Here is a 22,540-nt window from a genome sequence, read left to right as displayed (position 1 = left end):
CCCCGTGGCCCGTGGCCGTGGCTCAGCCCTGCCTCCCGAGCCTGGTCTAGGAAATCAGCTGGCACCAACCTGCCGGGATCCTGGGCCCTTTTCCCGTGCGAGCCGCGATCCTGACGGAATTGAGTTCTTCACGTCCCCCTCGGGACTGGCCTGTCCAGGGCTCACACGCACCGGAATTCTTCGTCCTCGTTTTGAGAACCTCGTCTGGCGTGCCACAAAGGAGCCGCGAGCCAGGGCTCCCTCTGCCCCTCGTCCTGAAGACGCGTGCGTGCTCTCCCCACAGCATCCGAGCCAGTCATCCGTAAACCGAGTAAATTCGGGAAATGGCACATGGAGAGCAGGACGGGAAGCTCGTATCCTGAGTGACCCCCGCAGCGTGACGGGTGAACTGGGGCAGCGGGCCCAGAAGCATCTCCTGACCCTGTGGTTCGTCTCGGGCCTGCGGCTGATCCCAGGCTCTTTCTTCCTCACGGGCAGGGGCCGGAACCCCTTGTGGGTCCGGTGTCCCTCGTCCGGTCACTTTAACTGCTCTGTGACCGCAGGTGATCAGGGATGGGGGTGTGCGGCGAGGGCTGTGGAGGGGTCTTTGGAGCCGTGGGGGGGGGGGATCGTCACTGTAAAGGCTGGCGTCCCAAACTGGAGGCTGGGGTGTTCCAAGCCCCGTGGTAGACGGGCCGCCAAGCCAGGCCTCAGGATGGAACCCGGGACACTGTCACCGTCCCCGTGGTAACAGTTTCTCTGCAGAGTGATAGGATAGCCAGAAGACCATGCTCTTTTGGTTGCAAGAACCCTAAAGCCTATATGAACAGGGTCACGTGAAAAAACATACTGGATTGTAAGGGTGCGGGGCCTTTCCTGGACCCGAGGGCAGAAGGCGGGGCCCAGCCTCCCTTGGTTCAGAAGCAGGGCCTGGAGGTCGAGCAGGCCTTGCCAGGAGCCGGGCCAGCTCAGCCGGCTCTCTGCAGGGTCACGTGGACTCAGCTGCGTCCCCCTCCATTCCCCATGGTGATGGCCTTGGTGCTCACTTCCAACAGGAAGCGGAGACCACCCCACATCAGTTCTGAGGGGGAGGGGATGGGCGGCTCCTGAGGTCACACGTACGGATACGGTTGGGGTTTTCCTCCGTCCTGGGGGCCGGATCTGGAAGCACAACGTAACCAGAGTCCCCAACGTCCTGCACGGGGTCCGTTGACAAGTGCACGGGTCGCTGCAGGGCTGTCGCTCCCTGCTGCCGGCCCCTCTCACTGGTGAGGAAGCCGAGGCCTGGAGAAGCACTTTCCCGCCCGGCCGCACAGCCAGCAAGGGGCTAGGCTCACAGTTGCCATGTTAGATGCAGACGTCCGTGCCCTTCCTTGCGTGCCTCTCCCATGCACGGGCGCCCGTGAGCAAGGGGTGCCGTCCCCACGGACCTGGCTGGGCGGGAGGGGCCCCACCCAGCCTGCTCGCCCTCCCTGCGAGGGCGTCTCCTGACCCGAGAGCCCGCGTCCCTGCCACACCGGCCTCTGAACTACTGCTGGCCCTTTTGAGACCATTGCTTTCCTGGTTTCTGCTCCCAGAACCAGTCACCCTCAAGGAGCCAAGGCCATTAGATTCTCCCCAGATGTCCCCTCCTGGCTTCCCTGCCAAGCTGTACGGGATCCTCTTCCCAGCAGCTCGGCGTAAAGGGCCATTTCCAATGCAGACCCTCCGAGACTGGTCATGCCGTCTGTCGCTCCCGTTCATGAGTCGCGAGAGGTATATGCATCGGGATTTCTAGAGTTTTTTCTTTTGGTGCAGATTTTTCTAGTCCACGCTCAGAAAGAGGCTTCCGGGGTGTGTCCCCCTAAACCGCGCCTGGGGGCATGTCCCTCTCCCGGGAAAGGGCTGGCCCCCAGGCACATGGTTGGTGGAGGGGAGGTGTCTCGTTGAGACGTCAGAGACTCGGCTGTCACTCCATCCAGTGGTCGGCTTTGTAGCTGAGAAGCTGTGGCCGGAGAGGCGGAGCGAGGGGGGCCATGTTGTCACCGTCGAGGTCAGGACTAGAACTCCTGTGTGCCTTTGTGCAGGGAGGGCTGCTTCCGCCCCAGCCGTCCCCAGGAGGAGCAAGGGGCCAGCACACTGTGCTCCAGCCTCGACCCTCCAGTCCGACCTGAGGATGTGAAACTGCCAAGAGTGACTAGGAGCAAAGGGTCCAAGGGCCTGGGGACCATCATGCACTGAGTGTGCGGTCCCTGCGGTGGGAGCTGGGACTCCAGCGGGGTGGCGGGATTTGAACTGGGGACAGCATGTCCCAGAGAGAGTCCAGCAAGCGCAGAGGTCCTGAGGTGCAGACCCGCTCGTCATTTGCAAGGAACAGTGAGGCACCCAATGTGTCAGGAGGGAGGTGCTGGAGGAAGGAGAGCCGTGGGAGGGGAAGCCACCCAGTGTCAGGCCTGTGTCATCTCAGGGCACTCGGATGTGCCTCTCATTCCACAGGGAGTTGTGGGAAAACAATAGCACGTTGGGATCCCCCTAAGTTTTACATTTCTTAGAGCTCCCTCTGCTCTATAGGGACTATGGGGAATAGATCGGTGAGGGGAGGGATAAGCGTGGAAACAGGCAGACAAAGGCTACTGCACCCGTCTGGGCCAGAGCCGATGTTCACTCAGACGAGGGCGGAGGGACTGCAGACATGTTGACTATTTGCTGCCTGGAGGAGGGGGCCTGGCTGCAGACGACTTGGTTCTTGGCTTTAGGAAGCTTCAGGGGTGAGCAAAACGTGGATGTACAGGCTGCTGCGGGAGGGAAGGCTGTGCTCCGTCTGCGTCAGTCCGCTGGCTGAGCCTGCAGTAACGGGCCCTGATCCTAATAACCTAAAAACCACAGAGGTTTACTTCTCGTGCCACATTTCTGTCACGTGTCCCAGGGGCTCACCAGGGAACCCCAGACTGACGGAATGATCGCCATTCTAAATGTTCTGGTCGCCGTGCCCCAAGGCAAAAATCAACATCGGGGCAGGGGGTGGTCTCACGTTGGAGACTCCGTGCTCTGTCCATCTAAGAAGGGACACAGGTCACTTCTCGAAACTCATGGACCCAAACTAATTTTGAGGATATCCAACCATACCAATGTCCCCTTCCTCAGCATCCAGGCCTCAGAACATCTCCGAGAAAAGCCAGTGGGTCCTGTGTGGGCTATGGGTTCCCTCAGTCCTAATGATGGGGTCCAGCAGAGTCCAGCACCATCCCTGGGCCAGCCTGGGGCACAGCTGTGCTTGTGGTGACAAGGGGGCCGGGTCCCCCAAGAGGTAGTGCCTCCAGGGCCCCCCCATGGAGAAGAGAGCTGCCCTCTCTCCAGGCACACGGACTCAGTGTAAACACCACACCTCGGGGGGGCTGTTCCCGGCTGCTGGGTGCAGCGTTGCAAACGGCGAAGGGTGTAACCGCGTCCTTCTGAGCGTTCCCAGCTCTAGCGATGGTAAGCGACGTTCCTTTAAACCGAAAAGGACGTGCGTCGGGCACCTGTAACTGAACAGTCAGGAAGAGCTGTGGGTTGCGTGCTGGGCTCCGGACCATGTCACCAGGGCAGTCGGTCACTTCCTCCCTGCCAGCTGCTCTACTGTCCTCGGTGTGACTCACTCTCAGGCGGCGTGTCCCCCATGGTGGCCTCAAAAGTAGAAATAGCAGCAGCAAGAGTAGGACTCCATTGTCCCAGCCGGGGTCACCTGTCCCTCCCCTGGGCCAGGCGCCTGCTGTGGTCAAAGGAACAGCCGGTCCAGGCTCCCTTGCCAAACGCTGGGGTCCAGGGCCAGGCAGTGGTGGTATGGAGGACCTGGGCAGCCTCCCTTGACCACGTGGCTGGACTTGGAAAGGGCTGACCCCAAAGAACAGGGAGGCACAGCCCAAGAAAAGAGGAATGTCTTTGCACATGGACTGGGAAGGGTGTGGCTGGCCAGTCATTTCAGTGTAAGACGAAGGCAGAGGGTGAGGTGCAGGAGGGAGGGTAGAGGCAGATGTGGGGGCCCTGAGGGCTCTTGTTGGGACCCTCTGGGGGTCTCATGGACTTCAGACCGCCCTTGCGAGCCTGGAGTGGGCTATGATGGGTGTGTACGTGACAAGGTCGTCCAGCCCGCAGTCTTTAAACATGTGTGTCCATGTGCACATCAGAACGATGGACAGGGTCTGTGCCCTTTCCCTCCTCAGGTCCTCTCTAAGCCCCAGGTCTGTCCCACAGGAGACACCTGGTCCTTTATTCGATTTGTGATGGGTACAGGAGCCCCCAGGGCCTGCCCTAAACCGTGGCCTGTAGACCTCACTTGACCGCAGGACCCTCGGCCCCCAGGGTGGCATGTGGCGCCTCCTCTCCTGCCCCCAGTGCTGGGGCCCTGCAGGGCAGACCCAGCTGCACACAACAGAGGGGGTGGGGGGGTTGTTCACACTACAGGCCTGGGGAAGGGGCACAGCCCCCCTCGATGCTGGGCTGGCCTCGAACTTCTGGCTTCTCCTCCCCTTTGCCCAGCCCACAGTTTGTATCTATGACTCACGTTTGCATCAGTGAGTCACGGGAAGGGGTTAGCCCAGGCAGCCGGCAGCCCCCATCTCCTTGCACAGTGACAGCCAGTCTCAGCTTGCCAGCAACGACCAAGCCTGGCGGTGACATGAGTTGCACACTGTGACAGTGAGGAAGCGTCCTGAGAGCAGTCTAGCCCACCTTCTCTCTTTCCAGGTAGAAACTGAGGCCAGGCAAGGGCAGGCCCACAGGATTCAGTGTCCAGCCTCAGAGCCCACGTCCCTCATCACTTACTCTGGTACTTCTGTAATTCGGGAGCAAGACTCCGCTTACCACTGGGTTCTGTGTGAAGACCAGATAAGGCGGCCAACTTCATTTTAACGGCGTGAAGAGATGATTTAGCAGAGTTGCTGTAACAATAATAATGATTAGGATGGTCATGGTGGCAATGGTGATGGTGATGATGGTGATGGTAGTGATGGTGAAGTTGGTGGTGATAGTGATGGTGATGGCGGTGATGATAGCAATGGTGGTGATGGTGATGATGGTGATCGTGATGGTAACGGTGATGATGGTGATGGTGATGATGGTGGTGATGATGGTGATGGTGATGTTTATGGTGATAATGATGATGGTGATCGTGATGGTGACGGTGATGATGATGGTGGTGATTATGGTGATGGTGATGATGGTGATGGTGATGGTAATGGTGGTGATAATGATGATAAAGATAATGATGGCGATCATGATGGTGACGGTGATGATGGAGATGATGAGGTGATGGTGATAAAAGTGATGGTGATGATGATGAAGAAGATGGTGGTGATCGTGGTGATGGTGGCTATGATATGTCCCTCAGTCCTCTTCCCTGATCTTTGGGGCCATATCTGAGAGCAGAGGTGTGACTGTGTCCAGAAGCCTGAGGATAGGAAAGACCTGTGCAGTGGGAGGTTTTCATAAAGCAGGTCCTTCTATGGGTCTCCTTTGTCTAATAAGATCATTGAGGAGACAGAAGAGAATCTTCCTATTTTCAGTGTTTTTACTGGGCCTAAAGAAATACTTGGTAAATTTATGTCAGTCTACATTCTGCCCTCTTTTGTTTAAATTTTATTGGTCCATGAAATCCCAAAGTCTGGGAACCACTGGCTAACTGACCTTGCCTAGAAATGGTTCCCTTTCTGAAACACGCACATACACGCACACACACGCACACACACGCACACACATTCGCTGCACACTCTCTCTGCTGCTGGAAACCACAGCCTCTGACTCTAGCCAGAGGCCTGCACCAGTCAGTTCTCAGTGCCCAGCACTTGCCCAGACAACCAGCACAGAGCTGCCTACGTAGGGCTTAAGCAAGTGAGGTAACTAAGGGTACTTAGATCAGCTTCCAGCCAGTCCCCATGGTGGCTCAGTGGCTTTGTGAGCTACTCAGCATAACACAGTGAGGTTCAAATTCTACATATCCCTTCAGGGCCTGGCACATATGGGGCCAAACGCAGAAGTCACAGGACTGAGCTGACCAGATGCATGGCCTGGCCCATGTCCTTCCTCCGTAGTCCTCCAACTGCTGACGTCCTTAGCCCAGACCACAGAAGGTCCACATCCTCAGGCTCCGTCTTCACCCCATCCCCAGGATTCTGGGCTCCGGACAGCAGAGCTAAAGCCCCACCCCCTATGAGTCTCCTAGTTCCTGCCTGTGGGGCACAGGGCCTGTCTCCCCGTGGGCTTAAGAAACGACTCAAATGGCACGTATGCGTGCTACAGAAGCCAGGGAGAAGGGCAGGAGTGCACAAAACATCTTGGCCTATTTTGTCCAGGTGCCAAACACAGATGCGGTGTGTGCAGCTTGGCTGGACCAGTTCCCAGCACAGCAAAGGCCCCGTGTACTCAGGCTACTCCAATGGTGCGTGGTGTGTTGTCTTTACTAATTATACAGTAGGCCACTTGGATTAAATGGACAAGCACTGGCACTGAGCATCTACCAGGGGTTAGGCATGGGGGTGTGGTGTGATACAGAGAGGCCAGCCCCCACTCCTGGGCACTGTGGAGAGCATGGGGACTTGGAGCCTCTCCAAGGGCCAGCTAGTGGGGTCTGGTGGTCTGGGTTTGGGCCTGGAGCCTATCTGCCAGCCGGGGCACTCATCCTGACCCTGCCACATAATGAATGTGTGATTTTGCCTTGGCCGTGTTACCATCTCCATCCTTAAAACGGGCACAGTGCCACCTCGCTCGCTGGGCTGGTGTGACCAGTGAGTGGCTGAGCCCAGATGACCAGACCGTAGCACAGTGGAACGACTCCGTAAATGTTTATGATGATACGGGAGAGACACATAAAGTGCAGAGAGAGGGAGGCCAACTCCACGGGGGGGCGGGGGGGGAACCCCCAGGGTCCTGAGAAGGACTGGAGAGGTGGCTGGATGTGATCGAGCCTGCAAAGCCATGCACACCCCCTCTATGGGGGTCCTGAGGGTCCAGGAAGGGAATACAGGAACGGCACTTGGAACAGGGCCTAGTATACAGTAAGTGCTCAATTAGTGTTTTCAATGACAATGGTGACGATGACGCTGCTGTTCACAGAACCAGACACTTTGTATTGTTGGAGTGTCGGTGTTAGGTAGGGGAAAGGGGTGGGGAGCCGGGGGGGAGTCAGGTCGCAGAGGGCCCGGCCTGCCCAGCCGTGCAGACAGTGTTAACTGCCACACCAATGAGTCCTTCAAGGGTAACATGAGGAATAGAATTGTTGCTTGCTTCAATAGTTCCACATACGGAGACCAGGGCATCTTGTGGGAACCCTAGAGGGTTCCACCATCCGGTCAGGCCTGGGAATCCTAGCTCTGAGCTGGGCAAAGCTGCAGAGAGGGTAGGGAAGCACACCGACTTCCATAGCAGCCAAGCTTGGAAGAGGACCCCCCATCCTCACAATGGAATCTTCCATTCCATGGCTCATATTCCATTGGTGGGAAGTGGCCATGTGACCCTGCCAGGGTGCAAGGGGAGCTGGGAGATGTAGTCCTGGGTTGGAATCCACTCCTCCCATCCCCCAAAGGCAACTCCATACTAGCATAGAAAGCGAGCGTGCGTTTTTGTTGAACTAGCTGCCTCCGGGCATAAAAGGAGCCTAGAAAGACTGTGCTGACCTTCTCAGTGTGCTTGTGTGTGCTCACTTTTGAGCCAAAATTGTGTGTTTGGGGGTTTGGATACAAGCACGGTCACCTGGGTATGTGGATTGAGCGCAGAAAGGGTTAAGGAAGTTCCATGAGGTTTTGAGCCGTATTCCTGAAGCCAGTCGCATGGTCCCTCCGTGTTTTCTCCAGGGTTTAGGAAGCAGGCTGTCCGGGACATACCTGGGCAGTGAATCACGGAGCCTCCGAGTTCCTTACTCGCGTGGCGGTGGGTTTCTCCCTCAGGCCCTGAGCCGCCCGCTCAGTCCAGTTGCGGCGCTCATGTCTCATCCCGTCAAGTTTACGTCCAGCCCCGCGGAGTAAGAGAAGCCGGCGGGGGCTTCATTAGGAACGTGAACCAGGTTCTGGGCTTTGTTGGTTTGTTTGTTCTCTAGGAAAAGAGCAGCTCTCACCGGAGAAGGAACAATGAAGCCTTCTCCTCCCGAAAGCAGCCGTCTTCGGGTTTGCTGGGAGGCCTGGCAGCACTCGAAAATACCTTTCTGGAAAGTTCCCTGTGACAAAGTCTCGCTGCCCTTCCGGCTTACAGCACGGGGCTGTCTTCTTTGCAGAGAGCCCCCTCCCGCTCCTTCCCAGACCCAGGACTCTGCCTCCGTTTCGGAGTGGAGCTCCCGACTCCAGAAGCCGGCCCTGAGGTTCACAGGCCTTCCTCAAAGTCAGAGCTCCCAGGACGAGCCCTCTCTTCCCCCAGGTCTTTCCCCGGAGAGCGGGTCTCGCGCTTCGTAGGTCAGAGCAATGAGAGGCCCAGCCGGCCTCACTTGGTTTCTGCGTCTGGGGACCATGACTTTTCTAAACGGTGTTTCTCTTCCCTCTCTGGACAGAAACCCGCACGGACCGCAGCAAGAAGCTCTTCCGGCACTACACGGTCGGCTCCTACGACAGCTTCGACGCCACCAGGTAAGACGAGGCTCTTTCTCTGGGCAGAGGGGCTCAGATGCACCACGAAAGCGCTGGGCCCCCTCGCGTGGAGCCTTCGGACCCCCCGGGCTGTTTCGCTCGCTGTGGCCACTGTGACCCCCTGCACGTGGGCCATGTTACCGAAGCCACCGTTTTCCAGAGAACCTGCCCGAGGTGTGGTCTCTGCGCTGCCCGGGGTTTGGGGTTGGGATGGAGCGTCCCTGTGGGGTGCCCCAGAGTGGGAAGACCGGGCCTCGTGTGAGATGACAACATCTGGCTGTGCGAATCTTTAGGATGCCATGGCTCTGGGGTTCCCTGTCATCTGCATTTTCCCTCTTCCTTCTGCCTCCGAGTTGAAGTCTGTGTACAGAAAGGCTCCTCGCCCGTGAAAGGCGTGGCACCAAGCCGGTGGGGCCTTTGAGCACGGCGGGCTTGCTTGTGGGCTGCTGCTCCAAAGGGGCTTGTTCGGTGCACACGGAGAGCCATGTACCTATGGTGATGCGACATGGGGCACAGGCTCCAGCTTCCCCGCAGAAACTACAGACGCACACGTCGTGCTCGGGTCTCTCACGCCTCCTCCTCGTAACTCCCAGACAGCCCCAGGCAGGCCGGGGGCCCGCATGGTAAGGGGACGGACAACTCAGAAACGAGCTGCATTTCCATCCAGTGTCCCTGCTGCCACGTCCGCTTCTCAGGCCTTTACTATCCTCGTGCGCCGAGTTTCTCTACCCCCCGTTTCTGTCACAAACACAAGTCCCCCTCCGGGGGCCAGAATGGTGTGGAGAAGGAACCTTAGTGGATGGTGGCCTCAGTGAGAGTTAGTTTGCGACGTGGGGAAAGGGAGGAGACGCCGGCTGTGTGACCCGTCAGAAAGGGAAGGTCCCGCTCCCAGCCCTGCTGGCAGCCATCCCTGGGGCCCCTTCTGAGAAGCCCACCAAACCATCTCCTCCATTAGGCTGGGGAAGGGTCTGGACCCTCTGCCCCCCACCCCGGGGCCCCCCAGTCTGTGGTGAGCAGCCCACACCGTGCTCCTCACTCTTCGGCTGCCTGTGAGGGACCCAACCTGCCCTGCTTCATCTCTGCTTCTCCTGAGTTAAAATTCACATCACCTAACTGCCATTTCCAACTGCGCGGTGGTGATGCTGGTGCATTCGCGTACTGGGGAACCAGCCCCAGTCTAGTTCCAGATCGTTTCCATCCACCCGAAGGGGAGCTCCCAGAGCTCCCAGCTGTTCGGTAGGCCTGCCCCATGCTCGCTGCCCTCAGCCCCAGACCACCAGCTGGCTCCCTGCGTGTTTCACGGAAACGGAGTCACGCGACATGAGACCCTTCGTGTGTAGCTTCTTTACTTAGAATCATGGCTACAAGGTTCATCCATTTTTAGCAGGTATCAGCACCTCCTTTTATCTCAACTTTTTATTGTAATAAAATATATACGTACAATTTACCGTCTCGACCATTTTTAGGGGCACAGGTCAGTGCCTTTAGGTACATTCATGTAGCTGTGCGGCAGTCCCCACCATCCGTCTCTAGAACTTTTCATCTTCTCAGACTGAATCTCTGTCCCCCTGAGACACCGACCCCCATTCCTCCCACAGCTCCGGTGCACACCATCCACTCTCTCTTCCCTGAGACACCGACCCCCATCCCTCCTCCAGTCCTGGTGCCCACTGCCACCCTCTGTCCCCCTGAGACACTGACCCCAGGCATCCCCCGGCCATGGCACCCACCGTCCACTCTCTGTCCCCCTAAGACACCGACCCCCATCCCTCCCCCAGCCCCGGTACCCACTGCCACCCTCTGTCCCCCTGAGACACCGACCCCCATCCCTCCTCCAGCCCCAGAGCCCCCCAGCCACTCTCTGTCCCCCTGAGACACTGACCCCAGCCCTCCCCCAGCCCCAGTGTCTACCGTCCACACTCTTTCCCCCCGAGACGCCGACCCCCGTCCCTCCCCTGGCCTGGTGCCCACCATCCACTCTGTCCCCCTGAGACACCAACCCCCATCTCTCCCCCGGCCCTGGCACCCACTGTTCACCCTCTGTTCCCCTGAGACACCGACCCCCATCCCTCCCACAGCCCCGATGCCCACCGTCCACTCTCTCTCTGGATCTGGTGACCCTGGGGCCCTCATAGAAGTGGAATTACACAGCACTGGTGTTTTCTGTGACCAGTCTGTCTCAGTCAGCATGGCATCCTCCGGGTCCGTCCATGTGGTACCAGGTGTCAGAGTGTCCTGCCTTTTTAAGGAGAGAGAATATTCCGTCGGCTGTGTCAACCATGTTTTGCTTGCCCGTTCCTCTGTGGGTGGGTGTCTGGGTGGCTTCCGCCTTTTGGCTCCTGCGAATGGCGCTGCTGTGGACAACCTCCCACGAGGGCTGGTTTCCAGCTCTCTGGGGTGTCTGTGTAGCCGTGGAATGGCTATTAGTGCTGCCCCCTCCCAGCCACCCCTCTGTCACCCACAAGAGGTGCCCAGGAGAGGGGCTGGGTTGTCCCCTCCTAAGGGGCGTGGCAGACTTTCCAGATCTTACAAACATTGCCGGCTTTCTGACTTTGAATGCCCAAGCGGCGATCTTGGCTTGGCGCCAGTGGGGCCGACAGAGAGAACGCCCAGGGGCTCCCAGGGAGCCATACCTGACCCGGGCTTCTCCTGACGCGTCTCTGTTACGGTCAGATGAGGGGTTTCTGCAGCAGCAAGAGGCTGCCTGGCAGAGTGGACCCGCACCACGTGGTCACCGCCAATGTGCCTGTCATGCTTTGCTTCCGTTCTAAGGAGGAGGGTGTGCCCGAGGCCCCGAGGAGGCCCAGAGCTGTCGCCATGGTTACGTGGAGGGCCATGCAGCCTGGGAGTGGGGCTTCTGGGGAAGAGCCCGTGACAGCACGGCTCACCCGCAGGCTGTGGCTTTAGGCAGAGCTCTCGCCCCCCGAGACCGGTTGCCGGCAGAGAGCGGCCACAGGCTGCCCAGGCTCCATCCATGTGCGTGAAGCTGGGTGTTGCACAAACCCTCAACATTGGAAACAGGCAGCTTCCGCATGGAGGAACTGTGGAAGGGCCTGAGCTGATTGGGAGCCAGGGAAAGAGAAGACCACGGGGCCGGGCTGGCCGGGTTGCTGTCATGTGGCTGACAGCAGGACCAGAACGCACCGGGGACAGGCATGGCTGTTTGGGCCCATGGAAGGCGGGCAGAGCCATTGTTGCTCTTCAGAGATAGAACAGACTTCTCTCGGGAGGGGATGAGTTCCCCGTCGTTGCAAGGAGCCAAGCCGTCTGGGCGTTCTTTTGCCAGAATGTCTTAGAAAGTTGGACGGGTGACCTGGGCGATCCCTGCCGGCTCTGCCTCCCTGTGATTTGGTGCCCAGAGGAAGACTTTGGTTTCATAGGTTCCTGACCACTAGCTTGGTACCAGGGCCTGGGACCCCAGAGAAGAGGGACATCCGGCCACACCCGGGTCAAGGGGCAGCTTCTAAGCAAATGCGAAAAGCTCTGGCCTTGACCGTGGTTCAGGAGTGCCCCCCCACTCTCCCAGGGCCGGGGAGTCAGACACTCTGCGGGCTCCCACTGCCCAGGAGATGAGAGGAATCACAGTGCCGTTTACGAGCCTCCCACCATGTGCCCAACACGCCTTGCTTTGATCACGGCTGCCTGCCCACCCTCCAGTGACCTTGGAAGTCGGTGTCCTTACCCGCTTCACAGGAGAACAGTGCATCGGAGGAAGGAAGGTGACACTAAGGACCCACCCCTCGGCCACACGGGTGCCTGCGCCGGCATGTGAGGCCCAGTCGCCTGGAGTACGGGACCCGTGCCCGCAGCCCCTTCCATCCCACAGTGAAGGTGTGGTTGCCCAGGGCCAGCCATGGAACACGGCTGGGTTTGGGGAAAGTGGCCGAGACGGAACCAACGCCTGATGGGGTGTCGGATGATGGATGCTGATGTTACCGGGCTTATGGTGTCTGGGCTATTCCACACAGGGCGCAGGGGTCAGCCTGGGGAGCCACTGCCTCCAGCACGGACCCCTTCCAGACAGCACACTTGGCAGGGGCGAGGGAACTCATGGCGCCACCTGCCATCACGGCCCAGGCAGCTGGTGTGTGTGGCTCTTGAGCTGGTGTTGGGGTGAGGCTGGGCCCTGGCTGAGGGTGCACGTGCTACTGTATGGACCAGCCATTCGTCAGCCCACTTCAGAATTCCTGCCAGACACGGCCTGGTGAGCCACAGAGACCCAGGTGGCGCGTCAGCACCTGGGCCACTTACCCAGGATAAGCCAGGGGGCAGAGGAGGGGTGACAGTCTGGGGGGCAGCTCACGGCAGAGGCCGGCCCGCTGCGGATGCAAGAGTGATTAAGACCACCCAGGAGGAAGCAAGATCCAAGGGAGACGGTTTCTGAATCTAACAGGAGGCAGTGATCCATCCCCACCCTCTCTTGTGTCAAAAGCTTTGCTCGGGGACGCAAAGGCGAGGAGTGGTCTGACCAAAACACACCCATGGATTGTTGAATGTGTCCAGTTACTCTGGCCGAGTCTCCCCTCAGGATTCCCCTCCACCCACCCTGCGTGCACATGATGGAAGGGTCTAGAAATGTGGGCACACGACCAAGATCAGAAAGCAGAGAATCTGGGGCCGTTTCTACACAGGACCTTACAAATATTTCAGTGTTGTTTTTAAAAACATTCCTCAACACAGGGTCTGGAAGAATCAAGTTTCCATTAGCTTTAAATCAGATCTCCAACCTCATGAGCATAGGACATCCAAAAGAAGTCTACCTGGGAGAGGAAGGGGAGACCTCAGGCTCTTACTCTAGGTGGAATACACCCCATCCATCTATCTATCCACCCAACCAGCCATCCAGTTACCTGCCCACTCATCCATCAACAACCCATTCAGGCATCTACCAACTCTACCAACCAACCAACCAACCAGCCAGCCAGCCAGCCATCTACCCATCCGCCCATCCATCCACCCATCCACTCCTCTTATCTGCCCATCCATCTATTTAACCAATATTCGTCAAAACCTGAATATTCAGGGAGCTGTGGATGTGGTGGTAAACAAGACCAGCACAGTCTCTGACCTCATGTTGATTAAAACCTAAATAGTGAAAATAGCAAAGTTTATAAATAAATAAACTAAAGAATCCCACTTAGTGGTTAATGCTATGGACCAAATCAGCAGTACCATCATACAGTCTCTTGGGCAGAGTGGGGCAGGGCAGCTTTATATAGGGAGCCAGGGGAAGTCTCTGTGACAAAGTGACTTTTGATTTGAAACCTGACAGTGGAGGAGAATCAGCCATCTTCAGAAAGCCCAGTGTATGCAAAGGCCCTGAGGTCAAAAGAGAAGCTACCACACAGAAGCAACAGTGGCTTGGAAAGGAGTAGAAAGGATGATGCCATAGAAGGACTTTGTGTTCTATGGAAAGCAAGTGGATTTACTCCCATTCGTGCAGTGGGGATACTAGAGGCTTTACGCAAAAAGGTGACATGATTTGGGTAACCTTGCTGGAGGAAAACAGACAGAAGGAAGAATGGAGCCCAGTTGTGACACCATTGCCGTCTTCCTGGCCAGGCAGTGGTTATGGTCTGGGCCGGTGGAGAGGTGGGGATAGGCAGGTGGATGGCTTCCAGGTCTAAAGTGTAGTTAGAAGGGACAAGACCCACCAAGGCACTGCTCATGGGGTGAGTGGGGAGTGAGGAGGGCTGTCCATCTCTGGGGTTTTCCAGGGAGGAGAACCAGAGGTAAGTGGGTGCTGGACCCATTCCCTGTTGTCAGCAAATTCCCCTCGAAACCTCTCACTGCACCTGCCACTTTGGCCCCGCCCGGAAGGACTGCGTTCAGAAACACCACGTGGGGAAGGCATCTAAGAATGGGATGGGCTGTCATTCCTCTCCCTTAGTGAGACCCACGGGATTAGAAGCATGGCAAATCGTACCTGTTGGCCAGTAGGACATCTGCGTGCCATAGCTGCTTGCTTTCGTGGCTTTGACATCATCATCCAGTTGTGTGCATTTTGAAATTGGCAGCTGGAAATATATTTACGTGCATAAGAAATGCAGAATGTGCAGGTTCAGCACCAGAGTAGGTCCCTCCTCTCATCCTCACCTCGCGGCCCCCACTCTTCCCCAGACAGAACCCCACTGCCCATCTCCTGAGGATCTTTCCAGAGATAGACTCTAAATATGGGAGAGTACGTGCATATATTCCGAAGCCTTGTAAGGCCCCTGAAAATAGAACGTCCTAGGGTTTTTCCTCTGACTTGCCAGCAAACACCCTGCGTGACCTTGGGCAACTCGCCGTCCATCTCCGTGCCTCAGTCCCTGAAACCCCCAACCCGGTTTGCGAAGTGGCGCCCCTACCAGCAGCTCCGGCCATGTGCCCGGTGGCGGTCATGACAGGATGAGTGGGGGAGATGTACGTCTAGTGCTCGCAGCCTAGAGGCATGCGCCGTGCAAACCCCGAGGGAAGCTGAATTGCGGACGGCATGTGTGGGTAGCTGGCTTTCCTTTGAAACCCTAACTTTGTGTTCCAGAAGACTGCCTCGGTGTGTAGGTAGTAAGAACTGAATGGTAAGAAACACTGATCCCCCCCGCTCTTCCTCCATCATTATTTCATATTTCTGTGGTTCTTTATGATTCCTTAGACTTGAGAAAAAAAGGCATCAATCCCCCGAGCATGTTCACTGACTGGATTCGTAGGAAAACATACTCTGTTTTTTTGGTTTTTGGGTTTTTTTTTTCCTCTCTCTCTCCTGTTAAGCGATGGCTGGGCCTGGTGATTAGTAGTGAAGCCCTCAGGACAGCTCCTTTGGGATAGGGACCAAGGCGATTTTGCTGTTTCTTCCCTACATCTCTGTATTTTTATTTTTTTTTTTACGAGTATATACCAATTTGTAAATTTTTGGAGAACCAGAAAGAGAGGGATAAATCCCCTGGCACAGGCAATATAAGAAGTCAGCACACCCGTGCATGCCAGCCCCGCCGTCAGGCTGTCCCAGGGGAACCACAGGCATGCATATGACAGCCAGAGCCAGATCACCAGCTGGGTGAGTCATGGCCCTGGAGAACGCGTCCCAGTGGTTTCCCCTAAAAAATGTTGTCCTCTGCCGTCACCATCGTGATGAACAGCACGCCTGGTGCTCAGAGTGCGAGACCCGGGTCTGGTCCCCTCCCGCGCTCAGTCCATCACGAGGATCTGGGGAATCCTGCCCTTCTCCCCATCCTCCCTCTGCTTCCCAAGGTTGGCCCGCAGCATTTTGTCCACACCCCATGACTGCCCCAGGACACCCGCCCCTCATCATTGTCGGGGTAGAGCTTCTCCTGCTTTCACAAATTTTGATACAAATAGGATATTCATTACATAAGAAAATTAGTTATTAATTTAACCAGCCACACAGACACGGCTAGGAATGCAAAGAAGCCACGTCTCCCACCCCTGCCTTCTGCTTGGCGGAGGGACCACTTTGTACTCATTTTGCTTCATTCTTCTGAGGATTACCTTCCTACCTCTGTGATTACCCATTATTCTCTTCTCTTTTTTTTTATTGAGATACAATCAACATGCGACATCCCATTACTTTCAGGTATTGAGCATAATGATTTGATATTTGTTCAAATTGCAAAGTGACCACCATGACGAGTCTAGTTAACATCTGTCACCTCACATGGTTACAAATTTTATCTTTCACGACAAGAACTTTCAGATGTAGTATCCCAGCAAATTTCAAGTATACGACACGGGATTATTAACCCTGGTCCCCCTGCTGTCTGTGACATCCCTGGGATTGGTTTATTTCCCTTATGGCTGAGAGTTTATACCTTTCGACCAGCTCCCCCCGTTTCACCCACGCCCCCATCCCCCGCTCCTGGCAACCGCCAGACCCTCTGTGTATGTTCTGTATGTCGACGAGTTTTTTTTTCACTCATTCATTTGTTTTGCTTTCTTCTACATATAAGTGAAATCATACGGTATTTGTCGTACTCTGACTTATCTCACCTAACCTAATGCCTTCATAGTTTATTATGTTGTTGGAAATGGTGGGATTTCATTTCCTTTTATGGCTGAATAATATTCCGGTGTATACATACACCACTTCTTTATCCTTCCGTCTGTCGGTGGACACTGAGCTGGTTTCCGCATCCCAGCTGTTGTGAATAATGCTGCATTGACCATGGGGAGCAGAAATCTTTTTGAGTTAGTGTTTTCATTTATCTTTGGTTAAATACCCAAAAGTAGCGTTGTCGGATCCTCTGCCTTTCATTTTCTCGGGCCCCTCCATACTGTTCCCCACAGTGGCCGCACCTGTTTACATTCCCACCAATAGTGCACGAGGGTTCCAATTTCTCCATGTCCTTATCAACACGAGTTATCTCTTGTCTTCTAGACAGTAGCCTTTCTGACTAGTTATCTAGTTAGAATTACCTCTCACTGGATTTTCTATTGTTAGATTAGTTAGATCATCTCTTGTGTATTTTGACAGGAGCCATTCACACCCATTTAGGTGTGAGTTGATATCTTTTCACTTGTTTTGCTTTGGTCTTCTGAGGATTACCTCCCTAACTCTGTGACTTATCCCTTTATTTCTTAATTTAACAACATAAAGCAACATTAATTCTTTGTTGTAAAGTCTTTGAGGTTCTGTCTATAAACCGGAGTCAAAAGTTAAAAAAAAAAAAAAAAAAAAAACAGCAGAAAGCATTATATTATCATGATACTATAACTGTTTACATCATTTCCAAGTATAAGGCTAGGACTATAGTTCCTCTTTATAGACCCATGGGAAAGGGCTTTCTAATATGAGAACCTATTGGATTCTTTATTCAACTCCATCAGCTGTTCAAAGTAATGCCAAAGTTTAGCTTAATATTAGGATCATGATTTTCACCTGAAGCTCTTGTTTTTTCCTGAAGTTTCCGATTGCCTTTTTTTTTTTTTCTTGTGGAAGTGAAATTACTTCTTCAGTGTGCCACTGAACTATCTTCCTGCTTCTTCTATATCACCAGCACCCATCTCATTCTTGTCGGGGCTCTCTCCTCCCATTTGGACCCCCTCCCCGAGTCCCCAGGGCACAATTATCATTCCGATATTTACCTTCACTGAGCTACTGGGCAAGTGAGGTTTTTCTTTAGCCTTGTTCTCCTGCAACACATACTCAAGTAACAACCTCAGAAGGAGACCTCCAGGTCTCCTACATGTCGACTTCCATGTCTGAAAGATCTCTGGTTTTCAAATGCGCTCAGTGTTGTAGAATTCTTGATTCAAAATTCAAAATAGTTTCCCATCTAAACAGGTAAGGCACCACCTCACTGTCATCTTGCTCCTGCTCACTGCTGGTGAGAGGTTATGGTGCTGTCTGATCCTCACTGTGGCATACGTGATCATTTGTTTCCATTTTCAAAACTTTGTAAGAACTTCAGTGTATCTACTTTTCTCGAATATTCTGAAATGTCGTGATGATGGGTCTGGGTATAAGCCTCTTCTTTATTGATCATGTTCACTTCCCTGGGGGCTCCTTCAGACTGAAGCAGTTTCAACTTGAAGGATGTGCTTTTATTATTTCCTTGAAAATGCCCTCACTTCCTGTCTCAGTTCTATCTTTTTAGATTTCTCATCAGCCCATTTGAGTCCATTCCACCTGCCCCTCATTCTTTCTCATACTTCCTGTCCCTTTACCTTTTTGCTCTGTATTCTGGGAGATTCACTCCACTTTCAACCTGTCTGTGTAAGTTATTATTTTGACAGTCGCATTGTTATGTTCCAAGAGCCTTTCCTTTCAATGGTGGGTGAGCTTCTAAAGCTGAGGGAAGTGGTTTCTGGGTATCTCTGGTAACAAGCGGACAGCTGTGAGTGGACAGTTCTTCACCAAGAGCTGCTCTCAAAGCAGAGTCCAAGCTTACTGCGCGTTCCTTCAGGTCAAACGCCAAAACGAGAGAAGCCCGGAGTCATGTCCCTTGCCCCTCTTACCCCAGGAACTCAAAAGCAGACAGATGCAGCCCTTGTTCAAATCATGGGACATGTAGTGGGATCCAAATTGAAACTTGAGGGGTTGGGGTATTTCATTTATTTATTTATTTTGTAGTCAGTGTGAACAGATGCCCAGGTGAGGAAGCAGTGGTGAGAGGAACGGGTCCTAGGAATGCCAGGGCCAGGCTGGGTGGAGAAAGTAGAGGATGCTGACTGGTGGGGGCGGGGGGGGGGGGGGCTATAGAAAAGACCATTCACTCTACTCCTGGTGTCTGAAAATCAAAATCTGTGATTCAGCCTCCAACATGGAGCTTTGAGAATCAGATTTAATAGATGATGTTGCAGACTCCTGACACTTTGTATATGTCGTGGGTATACCCTGGTTCTGAGCCCCTCAGGACACAGGGGCTGCTGGCTTGGCTGGCCCAAGGGAGGGTGCCTCCTTCTCCAGGACTTAATTGTAGTCTGGCTTCACCACAGCCATTGTCCCCCACGCTCAATAGCGTAAAGCAATTGAATGGGAGGCTTTGGACCTTGCTGGTCCCAGGGACACGTGGCTCTAAGCAGAAGCTGAGGGTCATGGAGGGCACTTGTTCTCATTTCACCCTTTTGGCAGGACTAGGCAGGAGGCCCTGGCACCTTTATTCTGGATCCAGTGGCCCTTACGTGGAGGCTAGAAGCAGAGTCCCTTCCACACGGAGGCTCCTGGTTCAGAGCCCCCTTGGACCACATTTAGTACATTCCCAGGTGGCGAGTGGGTGTGTGGGTTGAGGGGGGCACAGGCGGATGGGTAGGGATGGTGGCAAAGCATCAGGATGAGGCTGGCATTCCAGGCACTCCTCCAGGTCGGGGCCAGCCAGCCCCCACGCAGCCCCCAGGACTCGTTCCCCAGCGGAGCCTGCACATGGGTCTGCTGCCTCCCCAAATGCCCGAGCTACTCGGCCACCAAAGCACAGGGCTTACGGGGTTCTGTGAAGCTTTCCACAATGCTGGCTGCCAAAAGCTACCTCTGCCACCATGCGCCCCACGCTGTGTCCGGCCTCTCTCGATCCCCTGCTTCTCTCCACCCTGGCGTGTATACCATTTGCCGGTGTCCACAGTGTGAATACTCCTACCACATCTAGTCCAGGCTGCCAGCATGAGCCATGAAACACAGAGGCAGGAAGAGATGCCCCGAGCCAGCCCCAGCGCCCTCCAAGCCAAGATCCATGTCTCCTTCCTCCTACCTTCTCCAACCCCATAACCCTGGTTCAGAGTCTGCTTGGGCTGGTCCTCAAATATGTAATTAGGTGGACTAATCTGATGTCCTAGGGACCAGCTTTGAGCCTGATGAGACCCGAGCCTGTGATTTCAGATGCCAGAGTCCCAGTTCCCAGTTCTGACACTAGCTGCCTGCATGAGCCTCAGTTTCCCCACCTGGAAAATGGCTATATCATCCCCAAGGTTTACTCTGGTTACAGAATTCTCTACCTTCTGCTTGCAACCACCCAAAGCACCAGCCTATGGTCACCTGAGAATGAACATACTTTCAACAAAACTGTAGACTCTGAAATTCAGAGTTCAGGCACAGGATGCCAGGGGACGCCAGTTCTGGAAGTGTTCCCAAGGCGGAGAGCACGGGGACGCCAGTTCTGGAAGTGTTCTCAAGGCTGTGCCTGGCGGCCAGCGGGCTTTCAGATTTTTGTGTTGATTCCCCACCTCTGGCCGAAGACATGGTCTTCTGAGCCTTCCTCCAGGAGGCAGGGGGCCTTTGGTGCCTAACTTGGGAGAAGCCAAAGCAAGAAGCAAGTGGATCCCCCAACTCAACGTTACCTGACCCAAGGAGGGCGTGGCCAGGAAGTGGCTGTGTCTTTGCTCCCTCCACCTCCTACTTCCTATGTCTGTCTCCTCCAGGGCAGAACAGAGCTGACTCTGACTTATCTCCTCTTCCCTGGCACAGGTGCCTCAGAGAATGCAGGGTTGGGGAATCATGGATGGGGGAATGGATGGGTGGATGGATGACAAGTGGATGGATGATGGACAGATGGATGGATGGATGGATGGATGGATAAGCAGATGGATGAATGGGTGGATGGGTGGATAGGTGAATGGGTGGATGGTTGCCTGAGTGAATGGATAGGTAAGTGAATGGGTGGATGGATGGATGGATGACGGACAGATGGATGGATGGATGGTGGATAGTGGGTGGGTGGGTGGATGGATAGATGGATGACGGACAGATGGATGGATGGTGGGTGGGTGGATGGATGGATGGATGGATGGGTAGATGGATGGATGGTGGATGGATGAATGGTTGGGTAGATGGGTGAATGAATGGTTGCTGGGTGAGTGGGTGGATAGATGGATGGATGATGGAAGGAAAAGGAAAGGAAGGGAGGGAGGGAGGAAGGAAAAGAGGGACGAAGGGAGGAGGAAGGCAGGCCAGCACTTTGACCTCCTCAGGTGGATCATAGGCATTTCCAAAGCAGACCCTGCCAGCTGTTAAATGCCAGCCACCGGCCTCTCCCAGCAGCCAGCCATCCCCATGTGCCATCAGTTCCCCTGACCCTTCCTCTTGGTTACACGTCCCCTGTCATTGCAGCTGTGTTCAGATGCTCCCTGTATTTCTCCCTGAACCGGGCTCGGCCCTCTGACTCATCCTGGCTGAGCAGCTTCATCCCCTCCCAGTCCACCCACCTGAGTGGCATTTCTGACATATGAATTTCTCGTGCTCGCAACTTACCCTGGACACAGAAGAGTTCAGGCCTTGATGTGCGGTGCACGAACCTCCCCTCACCCCCACCTCCTGGTCCCAGGCCCCTCTGTCCTGCCTGTCACTGTGACCATGCCCTGTGCCCTTGCCCACGGGGGGCCCGCCTGCTGGCACACTCTGTTTCCACATTCACCCCTGCGCCAGCCCCTGTCCTACACCATCCTCCATGGTGACCCCCGGCCCCCACCAGGCTTACTGGGGCTCCAACACAGGAGTGCGCAGGAAGACAGCAGTTCACGGGAGCCGAGTGTCTTGAGCGGAACCCCTGTACGCACAACCCAGCCCCCCACCCCAGCCGCGTCCTGTGGCAAGAGCCAGGCTGCCTGGGGAGTCCCAGGCAGGAAGTCAGGAGGCCCATCTCAGGGGCTTGTCCAGCCTCCCCTGTGTCGCACTGTGAGCCAGTCCCAGGCGTGGACTCGAGAGCGCAGTGGAGAGCTGGCCACGTGTCCCCAGAGCACTGCCGGGTCCAGGCTCTGATGCCGCTGGCTCTCTGGGCTGGGAGATGTGGGCAGGCAACCTCCCCGCTCCTCATCCACACCTGCCCGGGGGTACTGTGATCGCTGCCCACAAAGCACCCATGGAGCCCCGCACATAGTAGGCCCACAGGGGAGCCTCTCTCCTTCAAGTCTTCCCTCCCCCGACTGGCCTCTAGGGCACCTGGGCAGCATCTGTCTGAGCCCCTCCCCCAACCCAGGGCCAGCACATTGAGCACCTACTACACACAGCACACTTCCTAGGGGTTCTTGCTTCTGGACCTCACACTTCCTGGGAGGGCACTGTTGTCTCCATTCCCAGATGGGGAAACTGAGGCCTGACACTTCCTCGTGCACCGTGACTCCTTCCGCACACTCTTCTCAGCTCCCGTTTTTCATCCTAGCCCTACAAGTAGGGGCGCGTTCGTGCCCTCCACTTCACAGAGGAGGAAGCTGCACAGAGAGGGGAGGTTGAGATTTGAGCCCAGGCCAGGTGCTCTCAGTGTCCTTCTCCCTGGGGTTGAAGGGACTTTGCTAACATGGACGCATTTTATGACCACATTTTACATACTATGTTCAGTGAGGGCCTGATCTTCCTTTGCATTTTCAAGAATAATCCCACTGGGGAGTGCTTGTTTGGCAGGGGTGAGGTCTCCTCCAAGGGTGGTAAGAATGTTCTGGAACTACATAGGGATGGTGGTGGCACAGTGCTAAGAAAGCAGTACACGCCCCTACAGTGTTCACCTGAAAAATGGTTAACTTTATGTTTTGTGAACTGCACCTCAATTTTTTGAAAAATAAAATAAGGCACCTTT

The 22,540-nt window shown here is 55.2% G+C and overlaps 1 protein-coding gene across 2 annotated transcripts in view; it reads left to right on the top strand.

Moving 5' to 3' along the window:
* SHANK2 (SH3 and multiple ankyrin repeat domains 2) overlaps positions 1 to 22,540 on the top strand; it is a 463,356-nt gene that overhangs the window by 279,509 nt on the left and 161,307 nt on the right. For both annotated transcript variants that reach the window (XM_047692580.1, XM_047692581.1), the window contains one exon: positions 8,471 to 8,546. In XM_047692580.1, coding sequence (XP_047548536.1) covers positions 8,471 to 8,546 — 76 coding nt within the window. The remainder of the gene's footprint in view (positions 1 to 8,470; positions 8,547 to 22,540) is intronic.

Source organism: Lutra lutra, chromosome 10 (assembly GCF_902655055.1).
Source record: "Lutra lutra chromosome 10, mLutLut1.2, whole genome shotgun sequence".
In the NCBI taxonomy this organism is placed as follows: domain Eukaryota; kingdom Metazoa; phylum Chordata; class Mammalia; order Carnivora; family Mustelidae; genus Lutra; species Lutra lutra.
The sequence above is the reverse complement of the archived record's forward strand: the minus strand, read 5'-3'. Positions and strand labels throughout refer to the sequence as shown.